A 23,733-nucleotide genomic window follows, 5' to 3' on the forward strand; every position below is an offset into this window, starting at 1 on the left:
CCAAATAATGTCTCGTGAAGTGAAAATCTGTGTTTGAAATAAAAAATCCATCACCGAGGTGTTTTTTTTTGTTTTTTGTTTTTTTTAGATCAAGATGTAAGAAAAACAGCTAAAACACAGATTTTAGTGCGGGAGGACAAAATGGAATTGACTTTTTCAATAGAGGAAGCATTATTGATGAATAATGGGTTAAAGTTAAAAAGCAAACTCACGTGCATTATGTATGGCCTGGGGGTGGGCAAATGTTCAGCAAATTTTTTTGTATTTTTTGGTGAACTATTCCTTTACCACCATTGAAAAGATGTCATACTTGTTGGTAATCAACATTCAAATTTGCCATAATGCTGTAAAATCACAGACGATCTTAGAGATCAAAGAACATTTATAAATACGGTCTTAAAGAGGCTCCCCAAACAATTAGTAAGCTGAGAGGCCTTTTTGTTCAGCCCAGATGCAGCGTCTCGCCTTTGAGGACAAGTGTGTGGCTTTGACCTCCGTTCAGCAGTAATGACGCAGTCTGACCCCTCAAATACTTCTCCACATTAGAATCACTATTCACAGCCTTTGCTAGCAATGTGCTTTTGCGAGCCTCCAGCCGACATTCGGGATCCAATGCATTGTAGTATTCCTGGAACGTTCAACCTCCCCCTCTTCCTGCTATCTAGAGAACTAATCTAAAACACTGCTATTATGATTCTTGTACTTGGCGTATCTGAGGCCAATTTAGAACATCAACACCATCAATCACAGGACAGAGGGGCCAACACTGCTGTCCTGCAGGTTTTCTTGTCATCCAGGTCACGTCCTCTTCCTACAGAAGACTTGTTCGCTCTCAGGACTCTGCCTGAACCCACTCAAACCGCTGTCTGTGTTATTGTGCATTGTGACGAACTTTCGATGACCAGGCGATGCAAGTTTATCCAAACAAGGGCACCGCATTTTCTCCTCGGCTTTTGAAAGGAAGAAAGAATGGGACAAGGACAAGAGATCGAGGAGCAAGAAGGACAAAAAGACGTAGAAAAAGATTCTGACAGGAAAACATATTTTCAGCTTTTAAAATGTCTGCCTTTATCCTAAAAAAAAAAATTACGTACCAAATTAAGCCTACGAGCTAGCAAATAAACAAGAGCTCTGAGTCATCACCTTGTAAAACACTGTCAGGGATGGTTGGTATGTACACATAAAACAAGAACATGTCTCAGGAGGAAAACAACTTTGCCCTTTTCTATTCCTCAGTATGTGGAGTTTATAAGACTATAAAACTCATAGAAATGCTCTACAAAAAAATTTATCTTGCCATTAAGTGCTTATTATATGCATGCATTTTCAGTGCATTCAATTGCTCTGCATTTATTTGTGCCACACAGGCATTAGCAAGAGATGCGTTTTAATCAGTACAAAATATTCAAATCACTGTGGTAAAGTATGCATCGATGAACAAATGCATGCTAGAAAAAAGACCGGTTGCATTCATTCTCCTCTCTTAATAGAAAATGGCTGGGCTACTGGCACAGTGCCACAGTTGTGCTCATCAGTGGATGATATCACATGTAATTATCCTCACACACCCACCTAAGCTTCTCAATATCATCAAAAAACACGGAGTACAAATAATCATGTGAATGAAGGGTTTGGAGGATGCTACATTTACAATCCAACCTACATTACCACTGTGTGTGTGCAATGGATTACGAGGGGCAAGAGACTAGATGTTTTTAAATATTATTTATACCTTAACGGGAGAGTGTAGAGTGAAAGAAAAGTGGTGGGGAGAGCCTGCTAAAAAAAACTTTTATGCCATCATGTTTTTGAAAGGCTCTTACGCTCACCAATGTTGCATTTATTTGTTCAAAAACACAATACTGTTAAATTTATTATAATTTAAAAAAAGCTTTTCGTTTTCTTTTAATATATTTCAATGTGTTATTTATTCCTGTGATGGCAACGCTGAATGTTCAGCAGTCATTATTACTCCAGTTTTCAGTGACACACGATTCTTTAGAAATCTTTCTGATATGGCGATTTAGTATTCAAGAAATAGTTCTTATTATTTAAATCTGATTATTGCATTTTATATGTATACTTATTTATTTATGTTTGTTCAGAGTCACAAAACATTTATACGGTTATATCACTGACCCAAAAACAGAACAAACAGTAATTGGTCACTTTTCATGCCATTTACTCAAACCTTAAAACAATTCAAATGGGCGGATCTTGGCCAGAATAATCTGCAAACTGGTCTAGACTAAATTCAAAAGTCTGGCTATAAGTGATTTACAAACAGTTTCCCTATTTAACCAGCTGCTTCATCCATTTTAATATCATGGCAAATGATAATGTCTTGCCAAGAAATTAAGTTACCAAATGAACTAATGTAGACATAGATCATTGTGAGGGATAGTTTTGGCATCATCTGCTTTTCACTCTCACTGCACTGCACTCATCTTGCTCAGTGGTGGTGTGCCTTAGGGCAAACATTTCTGGCCAAATGCCCAAATAGCAAGTCGCTGCCCTAAAAGGAAACAAGTGGTACATGGTTCTACTATCCCAGATATTATGTCACGCCATCTCCAGACCCTAAGATAGGGGATTCCCTGAAGCTTTATGTGCCAGGGATTACGATTTGTGACCCCGTACTGCAAAAACTTAACATCTTAAGACGCTGGGATACATTTTTAGCAGAAGCCTAATAAACATTGTGTGGGGTAAAATTATAGATTTTTCTTTTATGCCAAAAAATCATTAGGATATTAAGATCATGTTCCATGAAGATATTTTGTAAATATCCTACCGTAAATATATCAAAACCTAATTTGCTAAGAATTCATTTGGACAACTTTAAAGGCAATTTTCTCACTATTTTGATATTTTTGCACCATCAGATTCCAGATTTTCAAATAGTTGTATCTCAGCCAAATATTGTCAGATCATAAGACTGGTTTTGTGGTCCAGGGTCACATATGTATAAATGTGATAATTATATTATAGATAGTTAACAAATGAAAGTAAATTAAATGTGATAATTATTGGGACACACCAATATAATGTAAATAGTTTGAATATTTAATTTATGCATTACCATGGCATGCTGACGGAAGAAAGCCTTGCCGATGCTCCAGTATGTAGGAGGAGAAACCATCTGGACCAGAGGCCAAGCACTACCTCTTCTCCACTGCCAAACAAGCTAATAGAAGGAAAAACAAATATATATATAATAAAGCATTTATGCCTAGTTCGTGCACAAAACAGTTTTGCTCACACACACTATGTCTGTCTGAGCAAACATGATGAATAAGGCGTTCTGCTTCTGTGTTAGATTGATATCAGGAAAACTAAAGTATGACCATATATACGCTCCAAAGAGTAATAATGGGAGTGAATCTAAATGATCTCTCTTTCTCTGTGTACACGGCAAACAGGAGTCACTCCTGAAATTGATGACTGACATAAGTAATAATAACCATTGAAACCATAAGACTTACCACAGCCATAAACTATAAACATGAACGGAAGCTTGTGACACTAAAACAAATTCCTTGTATGCGCAAAGCATACTTGGCAATAAAGTTCTTTCTGATTCGGATTCTGAAGGACATCCTTGACGGAAGCGTTTTGTTTACGCCCAATGTGTCGTTTTTATCAGCACACGCTCTGTGGATAATTATGTATAAGTTAAGTTTCTCCAAGCCTGCAGTGAAGAGAGACGATACTAACATTGGTGACTTCGTCAATAGAGGTGGGCAGATCGATACTTATATCGATAATATCGATACCAACGTTGGTATCGGTATTGATCGATACCAACGGGAAAATATCGATACTTAAGTTTCAGATTCTCTCGTTTTGCGACCTGGCCGTGTTTGTCAAAATGCTGCTGCTGTCACAGAGCAGAGCAAGCTCTCAAGAGTGCTGCTCGTGCTCGACACTGCTCTCCGCCCCCTCTCCTGTGTTGTACCGTCACGTGACTCACCACTAGCGCTACCACCAGCAGTCAGGCGCGCGCACCGCTCAGCCGCGCATTTCTAACAGCAGTCGGTCAGAGGCAGAGAAAGAGGAGCGTTGTATGGCTGTATTTTCAGGCCGATCTACCCTTTTTGTGTTAGCTGTGAAAGGGATACTAGTTTCTATATTTAAACTTCACCTAGATTTGTACCAGACTTAATTATTTTTATTATTTTTCAACAGCTGATTCTCCAAGAGCAGTGGATACAAGGCGCATAAAAAATGATTTATGATCAGAAATGATTGTGAAGGACCTGCAGCCTCTTTCCATAGTGGAAGATGTCGGCTTCAGGAATTTTGTATAAGGAGAATTTGTTTTATATTGTGAAGTAAAACTTTGTGACTTTAAGAAAAAAATACTGAAAAGAAGTGCACTAAAGAGGAGCAAATTTTTTTTTATTAACATGCTACTTGAAAAGAGAATTTGTTTTTACATTTTTTATATTTGTGAAGTAATCATTTTGTAACTTTGTTTATTTAAATAAATCAGAAGTAACCAAAAGTTGTTTCTGAACAAAAGCTTTTGTAGTACTGATTAATAACCCAAAATGCAAATCACAAAAACAAATTAAAAGTCATGAAAATTAATTTAGATTTAGGTTGAAGACACATCCACCTTAATTATTAAAAAGTATCGATATTGGTATCGGTATCGGCGATACTGGCCCTGTATTTACTTGGTATCGGATCGATACCAAATCTAGCGGTATCGCACACCTCTATTCGTCAAGACATACCGGTTCTGAGATTTTCTTCTGGCACCTCGGGCGAGCAGCAAGTGTCCAAACGACAGTGACGTCACTACGTCAGCGCTCTTTATTCTTTTTTCAGATTCTTTCAGCTGAATAGTCTCATACTGTACAATCTCTTATAAACACTTTTTAAAGAATTTAAAGATTTTGATTTCTGATCCGTTTTAATTTTAACATGTATTATTATTATTATTATTATTATTAGACTATAATAATAATAATCATGATAATAATTATGATTATTATTCAGGACTTAATCTTATATTGATTGCATTTATATAGCTAGTTAGCATTATATATATTTTATAGAATGTATACAAAACTATCTAGTGCTGCTTTTAATCTTACAAATATTGCATGAAAGCCTATATTGCATGCATACATTGTTTTTTAATTGAATGTAAATTACCAAACTCAGAATGAACAGAATGCTATAAGCACTCAATAGTGAAGTGACACTGTATTTATCTGCAGTGTGTATGAGCCTAATATATTTGTCAGCAGCACTACTTGCCAAAATGTGATGTATTAAATTTCCAAATTTCCATTAAATTTAAAGATCTTTCCATATAACTATGTTATATGGAAAGAGAGAGAGAGAGAGAGAGAGAGAGAGAGATGGGGGCGGAGAGGACTAGCATTCTATTCCTCAAAACTAACTTGATGTGTGTTCTGAAGAAGGCAGGGTATAAAAACCATAAATTGGACCCTTGGCATCGCTATTCTTTGTAAAGTCCTAATGACAAATCACTACTTTCCCTTTCACCCCCTAGTATTTCATCTGCAGACTACCCATGGTGCTCTGGTCTCCTTAAAAGCTTGTCACTGGCAAAGCTGTTCAAGCTTCGCCTTTGGCTATACTGTAGATTTCTTTTCTTGGTTTCTTGCCCTATAACTTACAGACACAGAGGGCTTGATACGCTCTGTGTTAGATAAAAAAAAAACATTGTACTGGGTAAATGAATCTCACAGCTTATACAGCTCAGAAACCATGACAATTTTGCTAATGGCTCAGTATGTAATATATTAAATACACTTAATTATGCACTTCCTAACATGTATGATCCTTGCACAAGTGGTACCAGAGTAAAATGGGGTAGGGGCTAAAATGTTTTCATATCATATAAACAAACAACAAATTTTATTTTCACCCTTTTCATTAATTTGAAAAGCTTAGACATCAGGGTGTGTTACAACATCATGAATCACATTGAAGCTGATTTATATATATATGCAAGTGGTCACAAAAACACACCAAGCATATAAGTCATTATATATATATATATATATATATATATATATATATATATATATATATATATATATATATATATATATATATACATATATATATATATATATATATATATATATATATATATATATATATATATATATATATATATATATATATATATATATATATATATAATGACTTATATGCTTGGTGTGTTTTTGTGACCACTTGCATAATTTGATCAAATCAGTCATTAGCCGCTAACTGCTCTCTGTACTATGTGAATGTTTTTGTGAACTTCTGCAAAAGTTTCCTTGCAGTTCAAATCATGCTATCTTGGAAATGAGCTGTCTCACTCAATTCGTCATCTGTAATTTTATTTTCTTGAGAATTGCAAAAACATTCACGCCTCCTCCACTTTACGCTGACTTCTCTTTGAGAGTGTCAAGCGCGGGTCAAGGGGACAAAGACTCATTGGAGGTAATGCAGAATGTTTACGAGAAATGCTAATAATTACATCGCTAAACAACCCAGCAAGCTGTAAAAACATGCTACACCAGACCTCAAGGGAGAAGAATGAGGATTATACCCGCTCTGTTATCTTACCAGCTTGCAACAGAGAATCCAGCGTTGGCCAATGGGTTCTCAGAACCTACAGACACACACCCAGGTGACCAGTGCACACTCAGCCTTCTGAGTCTAACTACTTAATAAGTGGCTGTTAGAGGTTTTCCTGGACAAAGTCCAGAGCTGAAGGGGCCTTGCTAAAAAACAAAGACAGCTTCATTTATCAATCAGTCCAATGAGGGCCATTTCCGGGCCTATGTAGTCACATGGTGAGTATTACTTGATTCCATATTGCATTGTGCAACCTGAAATCAAGACGAGCATATAAAACACTGGTTAAACCAATATTGATTCTGTTTGACACTGACAGATGATTCTGATGGACGACAAAGTATATCATTTAATATATGGTTTATAGAATGTATATCTGAAATGATCATAATCAAGATCAGCTGCTGTTTTACTTCTTTTGTTCAAACAAAAACACATTTCCCAACTCCATTTATATGTTTTACAATATCCCTCTGTATGCTTTCGAGGTCATCATATCCTGAGGAATGTTGCTTCATTTCCAATCCTCTTTATAGATGACAGATGAGAAGCGGGCAGGTATTAGAGTGGAACACTTTATCACTTACGCTGTAAGCCCCTTGATGAGCGACATTCACTTGAGAATGTCCTTCCATAGAGAGAGAGAGAGAGAGAGAGAGAGAGAGAGAGAGAGACTTTTCAGTATATAAGCCACCAATCACAATGAACTACTGTAATGTGAGGTCAGACAAATATGACCAACAGTGCGACTCTTAATTATAGTGTTGCCAAAATTTGGTTTAATGCTTACTATATTAATGTAATAATGCTTCATTTACAAAAGCAGGGCTGAGGCCCAATGTTTATTGTCATTTTAAGTGGAATGTGGAATTAAAAAATGATTGTGCCCATGTTTTGCCCCAAACTTTGACAGAGGGCCTGATGAAATTGTAGCTTGACAACTAGTTCGTAGACTTCACACTGTTCCGATTCGAACTTCGCATGTGACCCCTATACCTTGCTATAATTTTTTTTTTTTTTTTTGTCATGAATCATTTTGTTAAGAGAATTTTATATAAATAATGAGTAAAATTAACATTATATGCAGAATATGGCTGTGGGTTGTTTATGTAGCCATGACTGATGTACTCTAAATAATGAGGTGTTTACATTGGAAAACATTTTCTTTATTCTGAGTTTATTTCAAGGTACATGGAGTTCTTTGTTTCTGACTATGTTGTTATTGGACGGATGAGTTTCCTGGCAAATCCGGGGAAAAGGTGTGTCAGAATGATGGAAACAGATATATAGCCTACTGATTTATTATCTAGAATATATAATATTTTAGGGTTATATAAAAATGTATACATCTTTTTCATGGTGATGTTTTTAAAAAACTTTGTGCTTACCAAAAAAAAAAAAAAAAATTCTGTCTAAGGTAATACATATAAGAGAATAACAATAGGATATCTGCATCACTGGCGGTTCACCACTGAAATAACTGTTTGTTCTTGCAACTTGAGATAGACCTCCCATATTTAATTTCTCTCTTGCTGATAGCATTTATCAGCAAAATCCTGATAAACACAAAATATGCAACTTAAGCCTGAGCATAACTAAGCCGCAAAGGTTGACAGGATTACCCGGCCGGCCGGGACAGACATCAGATTGTGTTGCCATAAAGGGTCATTAGGCTGTTGGCAAACTGTACCTCAAGCTCCAGCTGACAAGCCTTTTCAAGAAAGACGGATGAAAAATATGAGAGTACAATTCTTATTGACAAATAGTTGAATGAAATAGCTAGAAAGATGGGTTAATATTTATTTTTCTCAAATGTGCATGCAAACATTTATGTTATCACACCTTTTGACCTATTTATTTTGTTATCAATTTAATCAATTGATATATATATATTATAAATAAAATTAATACCACATGAAACACAAAGCTTGATGACTGAGTGGGATTGGATGTACTTGACAGATATTCAGGAAGCATGTCACTCCACACAGATTTCCAAATCCAAAGCTGACATGTTATCCTTTAGGATTATTAAGCCTTTTTATTCTTTATGATCAGAATCACTTTCCGCAAGATGTCTACTCCCTATATGCAAAATAGTTTTCATTGCGATTCAGAAACAAAGTTCATGTATAGTGCATGCACTTCTGCGCCAACAGTCGGTCTTCACAGTGAAGTATTTGCTGACTTATTTGGCATTCTTCTATTTATGTTGAAAGAGAGGGGGCACTTATCTCATCAAGGGCACTTGGACAGGTAGACAGACCCATGTTCTGGTGTGTTGTCACTCTCACTGGCAGAAGGAGAGTCATTGTCATTAATCCGAGTCAGTGATCAGTCAGAAGGGAGCTGGGGGTGATGACGGCCTCCGTCCTATAAAACCCTCCTGTCCCCACGGCTCGTCCTAGCACCCCTCAGGCCATATTGTGATCTCCATCCTGATAAGGACCAGTGGAAGCGAGACTCCCAGACTGGTCGGGCAGGGCTGGATCCTCTATGAGGGGCTCAGCTGCGATACTGTCCTGGAGGGGCCAATGAAAGGCATTCTCACATACGAAGAAAGGCTGCGAGTCAGTCAGGGCAGCCCCCCTCCCCATCTCCTGAGATTCCAGGCGCCACAGTGTAACTGCAGTCTCAGGTATGCTCCACAGACACTGTGAGATATTCCCAGGCTCTTACCTGAGAGACAGACTTCAATGATCTTTCCACTTTATTCAAAAAGCTCATAAGCTTTATGCAATTGTTTTGATTAGTAATTCACCATCTTTATGGCCCTGGTGTAAATCTGGAGCCAAAACGGGATTCTCTTCATCTCCATGTCCAGAATGTCCATTTATATACAGGCTGTTCTGTTTTAGCATACTGCGTATGCTGGATTTGTCAGCAAAAATGAGTACACTGTCATCATCCTATCTAAATTACTTCCATTTGCTGTCGACTTATATTTGGATTTTGGATGATTACAGAATAATTTCAAAACAGAATAGGCAAGTAGGATACTGGTTTAAGTTTTCACCGTCTGACAGCAAATTGGAGCCACAGGACAATTTTCATTGTGGCATGTGTGGTTTTGTGGTGTATGTGCTGTCATTTATCTAGAATATTCAATGTTCTTGCCTGTGGCTGTTATGTATATTTTTGAGATGTACCTTCACTGGATGATTTTCTACTAATTTTCATGTAGAATTTCATTTTATATATATATATATATCTACACAAAAGTCCTATTTCTCTCAAATATTATTATATATACACACACACACACACACATGCTCACACACACACACACACACACACACACACTCACTCACTCACAATATAAAATATTTTTTATTATTTTGATATTATTCTTAAACAAATCAGTAAATAAATACATTTATTTAGAAAAAAAATATTTTGAGTTATTCAGCCACATTCACATTTCACATCCTATATATGTTTGTGTGTGTGTATGTGTGTGGAATACATATTTATATTATTAAAATATTCTGTACATTTCATGTGTATTTATTGCCACAAATTAAAGACAATGAATACAAATTATAAATAATTTTAAATATATAAATACATTTAGAATAATTTAGATGAATGAATACAAATCATTCAGCCATGTTCATTATGCGGCGGAGCCTTCATGAATAAACACTTCAAACAGCTAGGCTAGCTCATATAATACAGGCAGTGAAACGCTAGGCCCAGCCACAGTTTTGCGCATGCGCACAGCATATTCAGTATTACGCTAAGCGTCGATGATGAGAATCTGATTCTGTGTTGAACCGCTGGATCAGTAGCACGACATGTCAGAGAAGAAACAAACAGTGGATTTGGGGCTGTTGGAGGAGGATGATGAGTTTGAAGAATTCCCAGCAGAGGGTGAGTGAACTGAAAATGATTACTGTTTTGATTAGAAATGCGCTCTTTAGTCAGTTTACGGGTAAATAAATACAAACAACACCACAGTGACTCAGCTAGCATTGCTAGGCTAACCGACAAAATATTCTTCAGTTTATACAATAACTGTTACATGGTTGGTTTGTCGCGTTTGAAAAGACATGAATGAAATAATGAATCTGACATGTTTAATTTCATAAAAAGTCTATCGGCGCTACTTGTTCCACAGACGTAAAGAAACAACAACAGTATTGCTAAGCATTATTAGCAGTTAGCATTTTTAGCACCTTGAAACCCAATGTAGTTGTATATTGTTTACATTAATTATTTCATATTTGCTCAGTAATTTCTAATCAAGAATAACTTTTGCACGTATAAAATGTAGTTTATGACCCCGTTTTTTATTATTAGTATTACTCTCGGATAAAATATAGAAACGAATAGTCTCACGTTGTTTGACTGTGTGTGTTTGTGGAGCTCGTGCTATATCAGGCCCATGTAAATCATCATCAGCGTCACTGAACTGGTGTGTCATTCCCAGACTGGACGGGCCTGGATGAAGATGAGGACGCTCATGTTTGGGAAGATAACTGGGATGATGACAATGTAGAGGATGACTTTTCTAATCAGCTGAGGTAGGTTTCACATTCTGAATTTGTGTGATTATTCATATGAAGTGGAGAACACCTTGTAGCTCTGGAGTATAGTAGTCTAATCTAAATTCACGAATAATGAATCCTGTTAGACATACAATTACATTGTGTTGTCTCAGTGGCTGTAGACAATCTTCCTGAGTCCCTGTGAAACCGACATTTTTTCTAAAGAATTTTTTTTGGTTAAACTCATTTAGAAGAAAACAGTCCCTAAGAGATCTCATAGTCCAATGGCTAACCAAAACTCATGGCGGCCTCAAACCACATTTATGAAATTTCCTATGTGTGAGAACCTGACTACAGAAAATACAGCCATTTAATATTCTTGTATTTTAAGTTAAAAAAGGTAGATGCATTAATTTCTGTGGTAAAGGAGGAGAGACTCACGATATTTGGTCGAAAGTGTTTTCTTATTGGAAACCAATTATAGTCAGTATGTTATAATTAGGGTTATTAAACTTAACTAAAACACATTTTATTTCAGCTAGTTGACAAGGCAACAGTACTTCATTTTCATTTAGTTTATCTTGATGATGTACTAAAATAATGAAATAACTAAACTGGAGCTAACTATAACTTAAGCTGAAGTACAAAAAAAAAAAAAATATATATATATATATAAGACATTTTAAATGGCAAACACAAAATTAGTAAAACTTTAACGTGAAAATTAAAACTGAAAAAAAAAAATCTAAATATGAACAAAAACTATCTATAATACTATAGTATGTATATCGTTGAACTTAAAGTAATGGTAATACAAATGTTCTTAATATTATGAAAATGTAATGTCAAAAATGTAATTTTACAACTTGAATATTTTCTGTATTTATTTTGTGAGTTATTGCACAGTTTAACTTTTTTTGCTCCGATTTTTCCCATCTTTTAGAGCGGAGCTTGAAAAACATGGATATAAGATGGAAACCTCTTAACATTGGACTACTTGAGCTGAAAATGAATTTTTTTCCACATTTGAATATTTTCAGTTTGTTCTGTCAGTAGAAAATGTGACTTCTCTTGTTACTTCTGTAAGAAGCCCTGCGTTATAAAACGGGTCAGTAGAAACAGATATCAATGCACCCCCCAAATACAAGAACAAGTTGTGTTAATAATTGTGATAATAAAGATTTGTTTTCCCTATTCTGTTTGATTTTTTTTTTTTAGAGGCAGAGAATTGTTTTGCATACCTGAAATTGTAATCAAAATTATAACTGCTCCGTAAAGTCTGGTAAATATTGTTAGTCATTCAGCAGATTTTCATGTAACATCCAGTGATGCAGCTGCACACATCCATGGAGAAAGTGCTCGGCTGTGCCCTGAGGCTCCTGGGACTTGTCAGAGTCTCTGGTGGGGAGATTATCCAGTGAAGTGTTTGTCAGAGGCACGGAGGTGGTCACAGCATGAAGCCCCAGCCGGTCCTGCCTGGGCCTGCCCTCTCCCGACTGGGCCCTGCTCTTTTGCTCTTCACAGCGAGGGCTCCCACACTGAACCAGAAGACAATTTGCCCAGCCGCACTCCCCCCTAGCAAAATGATTTCTCTGGATTTGTGGCTGTGAGTCCCAAGGACATAATGAGCTGAAATCAATGCCAGTAAGGCATCTCCTACCGCAGAGGCATCATTTGCTAATGTCTTCTCTCCCCAAAATTCAAAATATAATTTGTAAAAATATGAAATCATCACTTGTTTTAGAACTTCAATTCTTTCTGACAAATTTGCATTGTTTATTGCGCTAAGTCTACATGTATGAAGGCTGCATGTACTTGCTCAACTATGGGTTGGTTAATAGATTTTCAGTTGTTGATTCTGACATTAATGACCTGATGTCAAATTTATGATTACATCTTCTTTTTTTGACATCAGGGACACCCACATCTTGCAGGCGCACACAATCATAACATGTAAATCCACCCATGCCCTTCAAAATAAGTGCTCTGTGCTGGATCATTATTTTAATTGTTGGAGAGTCATCGAGGTGTGAAAATCACTAAGTGAGAGCAACGGTGGAGATTCCAGGGCCATTTAGTTTGTGCCTGAAAGCAGAAGATTGGCCTTGTGTTTGAGCAAAAGGTGGGTCTTTGTGGGTCTCAGTTTCGCAGTTTCTTTTTTTCTGTTTTCAATTGCTTGTGAATTTGGTTCCTTTTAAATTCTGTCAATGGGTCATTCGCCCAAACCTGAAATCAGTGATGACAAATAAAAAATTAAACTCAAATGTTTTTAAACTACATGAATCTGTTAGGAAACACAGATTCAATGCTTTGAAATAATAATTATATATATATATATATATATATATATTTATTTATATTTGATCAATGTATATTAAATTTAACAAAATAATTATTTCCTATTTAAATTTATTTTAAAGTGTAAATAAGTAATGTCAAAGCAAAATTTTCAGCAGCCATTACTCAGTCTTCAGTGTCAAACAATATTTAAAAAATCATATATATGTGACCCTGGATGACAAAACCAATCATAAGGAGCAGAGGTATATTTGTAGCAATAGCCAAAAATATTTTGTATGGGTCAAAATTATTGATTTTTCTTTTATGCCAAAAATCATCAGGATATTAAATAAAGATCATGTTCCATGAAGATATTTAATAAATTTACTACCATAAATATATCAAAACTTAATTTTTGATTAGTATTTTGCATTGCTAAGAACTTCATTTGGACAACTTTAAAGGCGATTTTCTCAGTATTTAGGTTTTTTTTGCACCCTCAGATTCCAGATTTTCAAATAGTTGTGTCTCGACCAGAAATTGTCCTATCTTAACAAACCATACATCAATGGAAAGTTTATTTATTATAGATCTGTAATCTATATTTTAAATTCTCAAATACATACATACACACACCAACCCGATATAGGCTATACTATATTCACACTACCATTTGTATTAATTCTAACATCGCAATTTGTTTTATTGTGGTAAAAAAAAAATATATATATATATCACACCCTCACTTAGATTTATATACTGATAACCTATGTCCAGTTTATTTGTTTATTCTGCGGTGCTTCTGTCACACATAGGATAGGTGTTGCGGTCGCACTGGGGGTACAGACCACAGCAAACATCTCCACTATGAGCCAAGAGAAGCCAGGGGGCCGTCGTGCAGGGAGCGCGCAGCTGCTGCAATAATAGGCCTAATTGCACGTTCCTTTTGTGGGTCTGAAATTAGTGGCAGAGCACAGCTACAATGCCCAAACCTTGAGTGAAAAAAAAAAAAAAAAGAGTCACAGGGGCAACTGTTCAGGCAGTGTGGCCCATCACCACCACCCACAACTCCCTGTCCCACACCTGCACTCACCCTCGCTAAAGTAAACACAGATAATAAGGTGTAATTACTTCAAAAAATAATAACGAGAGCCCTCCATGTGACAATGGTTGGCCTGTTTATTGAGGGTGGAAAATAACTTCTGAAGACACAGATGAGGGTTCCCCTATTGAGAGACCCTAAAAGGACATGAATCGATGTAAGTGAGTGTGTTAACCTCATTTCAGGCCCCTTTTCTCTCTATATGTACTTCTTTGTCCGTCTTTCTTTTTCCACTGTATGGACAGTGGCACTAAAAGAAAAGAGCTGTTACCTTTCATTTTCTTCGCTGTTCACTTTGCTTGTAAGGCTCATTGTGGCATTTGGGAATGTGACCACTGCGTAGGTCAGCGTTTGGCTGTGTCACTGTAAAAACAAAGCGGTTGTTTTGGATGTCATTTTGTGCTAGAGAGATGTTGGAAAAGTCTTTGATGTTATAAAATGTTAGATATTTTAAACAAAAATATGTATTCGTTTATAAAATATAAATATTTCTTATATTTAAAATGTATTAAATATAAATGAAAATATAAATACACTAAGATAGAAAACATTTATTTTTAATTGTAATCAAATTTCACAATGTTGTTGTTTTACTGTATTTTGATCAAATAAAGTCTACCTTTAGTGCACATAAGAGCCTTCCGTTTATATATATTATGTATATGTATATACTGTATATGTATGTATAAATATATAAATAATGTTCACTGATTCAAAATCTTTTATATATATGAAAGTTTGAGCCTATATGAAAAAACAAAACAAAAAACAGCATAACAAATGTTTTTAAGATCGAATTCTATCAACTTTATGCTGAAATACATTCCGGGCTGCTTATATATGAAACTAATAAGACAGGTTGTTCTTATAAAAAATATGACTTGCTATTTTATTTAGCTACAATTCAATTTGATTTGTAAAAGTTAGGAGAAAAGCATGGTCAGACAGTATGTTTTGACAGCTTAACACAACAAAGTGTAAAGTGCAGCATGAACATCCTTTACAGTGTTCTCTGTTTTATATGAATGCTACTGTTTATGCTAATTTAAAATGATTAAATGAAGTCCAGACTTGTATATCAAATCCAGACTTGTATTTCCAGAAAGCATAGTGCTTTAATTATGGTTAAATAATTCTGTTGTCATATTATTACACTGCTAGAAATGGTCTAAGTGGTTTGTTTAAAATGTGGAAAGGTTTTATTTATTTGTTTATTTATGCAGTTCCCCACTGAGTCCCTAAATCATCTTCAAGCTCAGTGATACCCAGCAATTACAGGTTGTTTTTATTCCATCAGTCCCGCAATCATATTTTAAGCATGTCCAACATATCAAGGCAACCCACCACACTTAATAACCCTGGACAGTCAGGAGGAAAGCACATCAAGACGAGTCGGGGCAATTAAGCACTCTTGATGTTATCCTCGCTAGTGAATTATCAGAGCACTGATAATTGTTATTAATTAATCATCTCATTCGCTCAAGCTCTCCCATTTCCACAGTAACTAAGATAAATGCTGTATGACCTTACAGGTGTGAGCTACACCTCATCTTTCTCTAAAACCATTCATGTTTGTCAAATTGCTTTTAAAAGCAAAAGTACTGATAATACTTTATATGAATTACAATATATATACAGAAGGTATCGGTTGTGTATAATATGTGTATTATATATACACATACCAGTAAATTTTTTTAACACACCTACTAATTATTACTGTTAAGCACATATATAGCATATATATATATATATATATATATATATATATATATATATATATATATATATATATATATATATATATATATATATGAATGTATATATGTATATATAAAGATAAATAGATAGATTGATAGATAGATAGATAGATAGATAGATAGACAGACAGACACACACACACACACACACACACACACACACACACACACACACACACACACATGTATGTACATATGTGTATATATATAACATTTACATATATTCATTTAGCAGACGCTTTTATCCAAAGCAATTTAAAAATGTGGACAGTGGAAGCAAATCAAAAACAACAAAAAGAGCAATGATATATAGGCGCTATAACAAGTCTCAGTTAGGTTAACAACAACAAAAAAATAGGCTATATATATAGATATAGATACACACACACACACACACACATATATGCATATATATATATATATATATATATATATATATATATATATATATATATATATATATATTTAAGTACATTTAAATTTACTATGAGTTATTTGACTTTTGTGAAAAAATATGACCTTTGGATCAAACATTTAACAAGTTTTAAAGATAAGATCATGGAGATATTTCAGTTCATCTCTACTAAAATTAATATAATGTGTTTAGATTTTTTTTTTCTCCAAGTTTTAAATAGCTTTTATAGCTGATTTTGACAACTAAATAAGGATAAACTATAAGCTGCGCTGAGGCCAATAGATTCATGAGCAAATGAAATTTGGAGTGCAACTGTAAAATACGGAAAACTGCCGCTTTGGGGGTTTGAGAGCCTGGGAGGCCTGGCAGAGGCACAGACTTATAGTACGAGCTCAACAAGGAAACAATTTATCATGTGTGAGCGGCTGTCTGCTCACGAGACAACAACAATGTTCCAAATCTCACCCTCAGGCAAGATACAAATTCAGCAAACCGCTCAGGCATGTGGAGCCTTTCTATCTCTCTTTTTCTCTCTCCGTCTGACACACACACACTCACAGACACACAGGTGGTTGACATGCTATCAAGCTCATCTGATTCCTTACTATACATATATAGTAATAGGAATTTGCAGTGAAAACACCCCCTCCTTTTTAGGATTCAATAATCCACTCCTTTCACTGGTAATTCATACAAGGCAAATTAATGACCCATTCACGTTGCTTTTTCTCCTTCCAAAAACAGGATGGGAAAACCAAAATCTTACATTTGTCAACCTCATTTCAAAAGCAAACTCAAGCTTTTTTTACTCAATGTTGGGAAATTTAGTCATCATTTAGTCATCTTTAATTTAAACGTTTGTCCTCTGAGTGGCAAACTTCTTTAAAATGAGCCAAAGCAGGCAACGCCTACTGAAATGGAATGGAAAATGTGCCGGGCTTTTTTCATACCGCTGTGTTTGGGATTGGGAAATGAAAGAAACACATAAGCAAACAAAGAACTGGTGTGTGTTTCATGATGGAGTGTCTGGTGGCCATCATGCAGCTCGTCCAAATTAGAAGTGACACATGTTACTGAAGGGCTCCCTGCTAAGGAACGCTGTTCTGTCGTGGCAGGAGAGAGCGAGCTTTGAATCACTGCTTATTGTGCTGGCTTACATATGCTCTGATCAAGGGAAGCAGAGTGTGTGGAATAGCACTCATTCTTCTGTTCGGCTCAGACTACAAGAGTCCACATATGGCAGTGCGTCATTAAAATCTTGCATATACAAGGATATTGTATTCATAGATTATCCTGGGAAATGCTATAATGATATTACATCGGAGGAGATTTCCATTGTGATGTCTATGGGTTTTTATTACAATATTATAGATTGTCTATGAATAATAGATTTTCTCTCTTTTATTTGGAGTGGCTCATCTCTGTAGTTGATGTATGAGAACACGTTTTGTCCTCTCATCTTACAGGCTCCCGTCAGTTCTGACGGAACAGTGAGCAGGATTGTTCGTTTTAGCTTGAAATGGATTGAGTGACATGTAACATGATGCATCCTTGGTGATTTTTGTTTTGTATTTTGTACGGGCCACTCTGTAGCCATGAGAACCGCACTATGCCGTGTCTTTGTTCCTCATCCAAAATGCAGATGTCAAAATAAAAAGAAAAGAGCTATTTATTGATGCGCACCCTTTCATCCCCTAAGATGTGCTTTTCCTGTTGTCCAAATCTTTAACATAGAATATCTAATGTTTTGACTCGGTATGTGCAGTAGCACATCAGTACCCACTTACACTAATATCAATTTTTATACATAATATCTATGATATAATAATATGTATACATACAATATATAAATTGTCCTGTATTTTAACTATGCTTCAGAAGTTTTTTTGTTTTGTTTTGTTTTTCTAATGCAATCCAACAACTTTCCAGATTTCCAGCACCGTCTGTGTAACTAGATTTGTGGCCAGGTGGTATGTCCTCGGGAGAAGGAAAAGGAAAAGACTTAAAGATTTTCTGGTGTTCTTGTTTTGTTCAAAGACGAACGAAGCTGATCATTTCCCTCCCACACTGCTGTTGAACAGCCCCTATGATCAGCAGCTATGAGAAAGAGCAGGAATCTGAGGTCCAAGAGTGCAGCCCGGAGCCTTTGACTCGCTCTGCAGTGTTTGTGGGCAGCATCTGGATTCACTTAGGTGGAGAGGTAGACTACTCTTCGTCCTCTCAGGTTGCAGGTCTGAGTGTGGGCTCTTGTTTTTGGAAATGGCTAAAGCCTGCTTGCCTGGACCTTCTCAAACTGCCCTGGCGCATCCGCCCGTCCCTCCAGAAGGGCAATTTCAGCCCATCCCACATGCCCCAAAGCATGTTTAGTGTAGCCACTCATTTGAACTGAAAGATGTTAAACAGATTCATTCAGGAGCCGGACTTCTGGGGCTTTTGCAAAGCGGAGTGAGCAGGTTCAGGTGACTGTAGCATACAGATGTGTTGTGTTCAAGTGTAAATGCTGGGGAAGTATGGCAAATAAATGGTGAACAGCTTCTAATGTTGATCTCATCCTCACTTTACTCTGTGAACAGTCAGACTTTTCCTAAGTCAGGTTTTAAGTCTAGTTGGGAACAACAGTTGCTTACTGCTTATTTGTCTATATTCTATCACTGAACTACTGTCGGCCCTCTTTTTTAGTAATGGACTTTGAATTGAACCAGACATACAAAGTTAGCTGGTGGGATGTTGTTCAAACAGATTTATTTTTGTGTCCGTCAAGGCCCATAGTGCTCATTCTGTTTTTGTCAGGGGAATTATATATATATGTTATCTGATTCCCTACTAATTTAGTTTGACATCTTTCCAAGACAAAGATAAAACAGACATTAGAGATAGAGAGTGAAAAACAGTATAAAAGAATGCAAAAACTTCTGAATGTTGCATGACAAAGATTTTAAAAGGGAAAAAGCAATGGCATACAGTGCATTTCTATGTGAACGCTTAAAAGTCTTGTTAGTGGTGCTTAAAACAGTAGCTGTTAACATTAAATGTTAAAACTATATTTACACAACCTTGATTTGTAGTAAATTAGCAGCAAAGGAGCTGTTGTAAAATGTAATCCTCCTGGGTTCCAATTTTTAGAAAGGACATAAGATTTGATTATGACCAGATACAGAACTTAAAGGAGGCAGACAAGCTCAACGAGAAGTTAAATCCTGTCAGTCACCTTCATCAGCACTTAAAAGACTATAATTAACCTGTCAACATCTCAAATAGACACAACTTTGTAAACCACATCTCTATGCCCCTGTTACTTAAAACAGAAGGTATTTAACCTTAGAGACCTCTGGAGTCCCAAGTCGCTGACCATTATTAGAGACACTCCAGTGGTAAAGAGCAACAAAGTGGTTCAATCATTTGTTTATAAGTAGCTCTATTTTTAAACCTCTCAGTTTAGACAACTGAAATAGGGGGATTTTGCTCCAAGAGAAGTCTACCCTTTCAGCTTTTTTCTTCAAATATGTGTTTGTCCCAGGAGAGGCAGAAGGCGACCCTGGCCAAGATGTGTCAAAGGTCTATTGGTTCGGCAAAATAATCCAACCACTTCGCCAGCACAGAGAAGTTTTCATCATTATTTGATATAGGGCATTATTGTGCATATATATATATATATATATATATATATATATATATATATATATATATATATATATATATATATATATATATATATATATATATATATATATATATATATATAGCAACAGCCAAAAAACATTGTATAGGTCAAAATGATTGCTTTTACTTTTATGCCAAAAATCATTAGGATATTAAGTTAAGATCATGTTCCATGAAGATATTTTGTACATTTCCTACGGTAAATATATAAAAACTTAATTTTTAATTAGTAATATTATAGTATCTATTTTTTTGCACCCTCAGATTGCAGATTTTCACATAATTGTATCTCGGCCAAATATTGCTTGATCCTAATAAACCATACATCAATGGAAAGCTTATTTATTCAGCTGTTGTTCAGATGTTGTATAAATCAAAATTTTGAAAAATTGACACTTAAGACTGATTTTGTGGTCCAGGGTCACATTTCTGAATAAAAATAGAGCTGGTGCCATGGATATTTGGGGGAAGAGAATTTCCCCTGTGAGGCCCATTTGAGTTTTGGAGAAAGCCTGCTGTGAAAAATACTGTGGTTCCTACTGGTTCTTCAAGAATCCCAGAAGCCACCAGAAAAACCCTTTGAATTATTTTGAGCTCAAAATGCATTTTATTTCTGAAGACCATCTCCTGTCAGAAACCCTTTCCTCCTTTTGAAATTGTTTTTATACCAAGGAAAAATATAACTGTTCTTTCTTTGCTCAGTCGATGGTTGAATAAAAAAGCATATGAAGACAGAATGGGGAAGACTTGTTACATTTCCAAGATGAAAAACAGGGTTACGTTTTTTTTATTTTTCATCATTTAGAATTTCACCCATATGTCACCCAGCTCTCAATTTATTTAATTTAATATATTTGTCATTTTCAACTTATAACTCATAACTAGCTTATTAAAACTCAAAAGAGTGTATTTCATTTGAATTAATCGTTAGATGACATAACATCAGTTATTTGCCATTGCTTAACATATTTCTTCATCACGAGCACATCATGGGTCTGATTCCTTCTGCTATACATTACTTTTTGAGTTAAGTACCTTTTTAAGAAAGAACATGTTTTTATGCCAGATTTTCAAAAACATATTTCGGTCACAATCAGTCACTAAAACATTGTTCAGTAGCAGCAGCATGAATGTGAAGTTGTGAAGTTAATATGATCACATCCGTTTCTGCTGTTTCATTTAATAGAGTGAGTGTTTTAAAGTAGTTATAGGCTATGAAATAAGCTTATTCTACAAAACATCACATAATTCATCAACTGCTAATGATTGATGATATTTGTATACTACTATATAGAATAGATCATCTAGATCACCTAGAGGATGATGTTATTAAAGGCTTTTTGTCTGAGATTAATAGAAATGAATGACAGGCTGAAATATTAAAGTGATACTACAATATATGTTTCTTTGACATTTTTCGAATTAGGAAATAATTAAATATTGATTTATATTTGTACATTCTTGTGGAAAATTTGTGAAGATCTCTAAGGAAAATTACAAATAACATCTGCTCAAATCAAAACAGCGGCCTCTTAAAAAAATAATAATAACAATCATCACCCCTGCTTTTGTGATAACTAACGAATGATCAATGTTATTAAAAAATACTGTTATGGTATACAATGTATAAAAATGAAAGGGGCATTCTACTGATCCTATGAACGCTGTCCCGCACGTGATCTCCATGGAAACGTCATCAAGCTCGAGAAGTTGCCCTGTTGCTCTAGTTGTGCGCTAGCTGAGCATACAGCAAAGGTAAGCGCTATTCTCGCACAGAAACAGCTAGGCTTTCTGCAGACGAAAAGAGCTCAGTATTTGATCGTGAGGCATACGTATATATCCCGAAAACGTCATCGGAGGATACTGGAGATTAACTGATAAACTTTAGTGCACAGCAGCCGATGTGACACAGAGCTAGTTAATCTACTAATGTCCTGGGTGAATGTTAGCGTCTCTCAATGACTCTGAGACATAATAAGAGCACTTCAGAGAGCTCGGAAGAAGCATCAAACTCCTGCAGATAGACTGTCCAGCGTCTGCCTGAGCTTGAATGGGTCTCATGGGGTTTAAAGGATGCTAAACATTCTTGAAGTGAGCTGAAGTTGAGCTTGACATTACAAGTGCTTGCTTGGGTTCCTTACAAAGAAGATGTTTTTAATAATAATAATATCACTTAGTACATATAATATGATCAGTATTACCACTGGAATGTCATTATAAAAAAACTAAATCCTAAAATAATGTTAAGTGATTGCACCATGTATGTATGTATGTATGTATGTATGTATGTATATACACACACACACACATATATACATATATGTATATGTAGATTCATTATGAATGTAGTTCACAATGTGTTTGTCTCTACAGGTAATGATAAAGAGGGCCATTTTCTTGAAGGTACAGTTTGTACAGTATGTCATCGCTTATCTCCCCTGAAATTCTGGAAATGAAGGAACGGGAGCTGTAGCCCAAAATTTAAGCACTGGTGTCAATGACATATACGTCTGTCGGATGTAACCCTTTAATACATTTCTCATTACAGAAAGAAAACCTGAGGATTCATTTAAAAATCCATCGAGCACTGTATGGAACTCATAGTAAGTTCACATGAATATAATGCAAAGTGGAGTTCCTTAAATGCACAAGAAGAACTTTGCATGAATGACGTATTTTAAGTAGCATCTTAAATGAATATAACAGCAACAAATTAACACACGCTTAATATTTCTTTCAATAATCAAACTTATTCTTTCCTTAGGAAAGATTCTTTCCTGCCATAAAGAGTAGAAAGTACCTTCTGAATGATAGTACAATGGTTTGTCCATGTTGCCTTTAACTATGAAGGTCATTTTTCTTTGATTATATTAATTTGGAATATTTGTGACAATGCAATATTGGGGTGTATTTTGCCACACTTTCTTAATAACCCTTCCCTTCACAGTTTGCCAGTGTGGAGAAGAATAGAGAGCACTTCATGTCCTCAGAGGACTTTGTGTCTTCACGCACAAACAGACAGACAGTTTACCAAGGAGGCCACTGGTTTACTGGCAGGTGTTGTGGACCACACCAAAGATGGGTTAGTATTTATTTCTATTGCTGCTGTAAAATTTTTATGTCACACTTGAGCCTTTAGCAGGTTATAGTTTGGAAACAAATCAAACTGTGCTACCAAAAACAAAACAAAAATGCCCCCTAAATAATTCTGTTTATTTCTCACTGTTGTTAAATGACAATAACCAAGTGAATTTGTGTTTTTCATTAATAATTCACGACTTGTGTAAATTACAGCGTATACTTCATTTGATTCATAAACAAAGCCTTTGCTGTGAAATGGATGTGGATTATGCCGCGGTATCTTCCGCTTTTAATCCTGCATTAGGATGAAGGGTCAGACATCTTAACACGCCACAC

The 23,733-nt window shown here is 35.6% G+C and overlaps 1 protein-coding gene and 1 pseudogene across 1 annotated transcript; both read left to right on the forward strand.

Annotated features, from left to right (window-relative positions):
- The first annotated feature begins 10,326 nt into the window (after positions 1 to 10,326).
- On the forward strand, positions 10,327 to 12,296 carry LOC113119361 (26S proteasome complex subunit SEM1). The gene is made up of 3 exons (XM_026288783.1): positions 10,327 to 10,485; positions 11,045 to 11,138; positions 12,046 to 12,296. The coding sequence occupies exons 1-3, from the start codon at positions 10,410 to 10,412 to the stop codon at positions 12,086 to 12,088; spliced, it is 213 nt and encodes a 70-aa protein (XP_026144568.1). The 5' UTR covers positions 10,327 to 10,409; the 3' UTR covers positions 12,089 to 12,296.
- A 6,446-nt stretch (positions 12,297 to 18,742) lies between these two features.
- The window catches only part of LOC113120181 (calcium-binding mitochondrial carrier protein Aralar2-like), a 40,227-nt pseudogene continuing 35,236 nt past the window's right edge, over positions 18,743 to 23,733 (forward strand).

This window comes from Carassius auratus, chromosome 19, assembly GCF_003368295.1.
Source record: "Carassius auratus strain Wakin chromosome 19, ASM336829v1, whole genome shotgun sequence".
Classification (NCBI taxonomy): domain Eukaryota; kingdom Metazoa; phylum Chordata; class Actinopteri; order Cypriniformes; family Cyprinidae; genus Carassius; species Carassius auratus.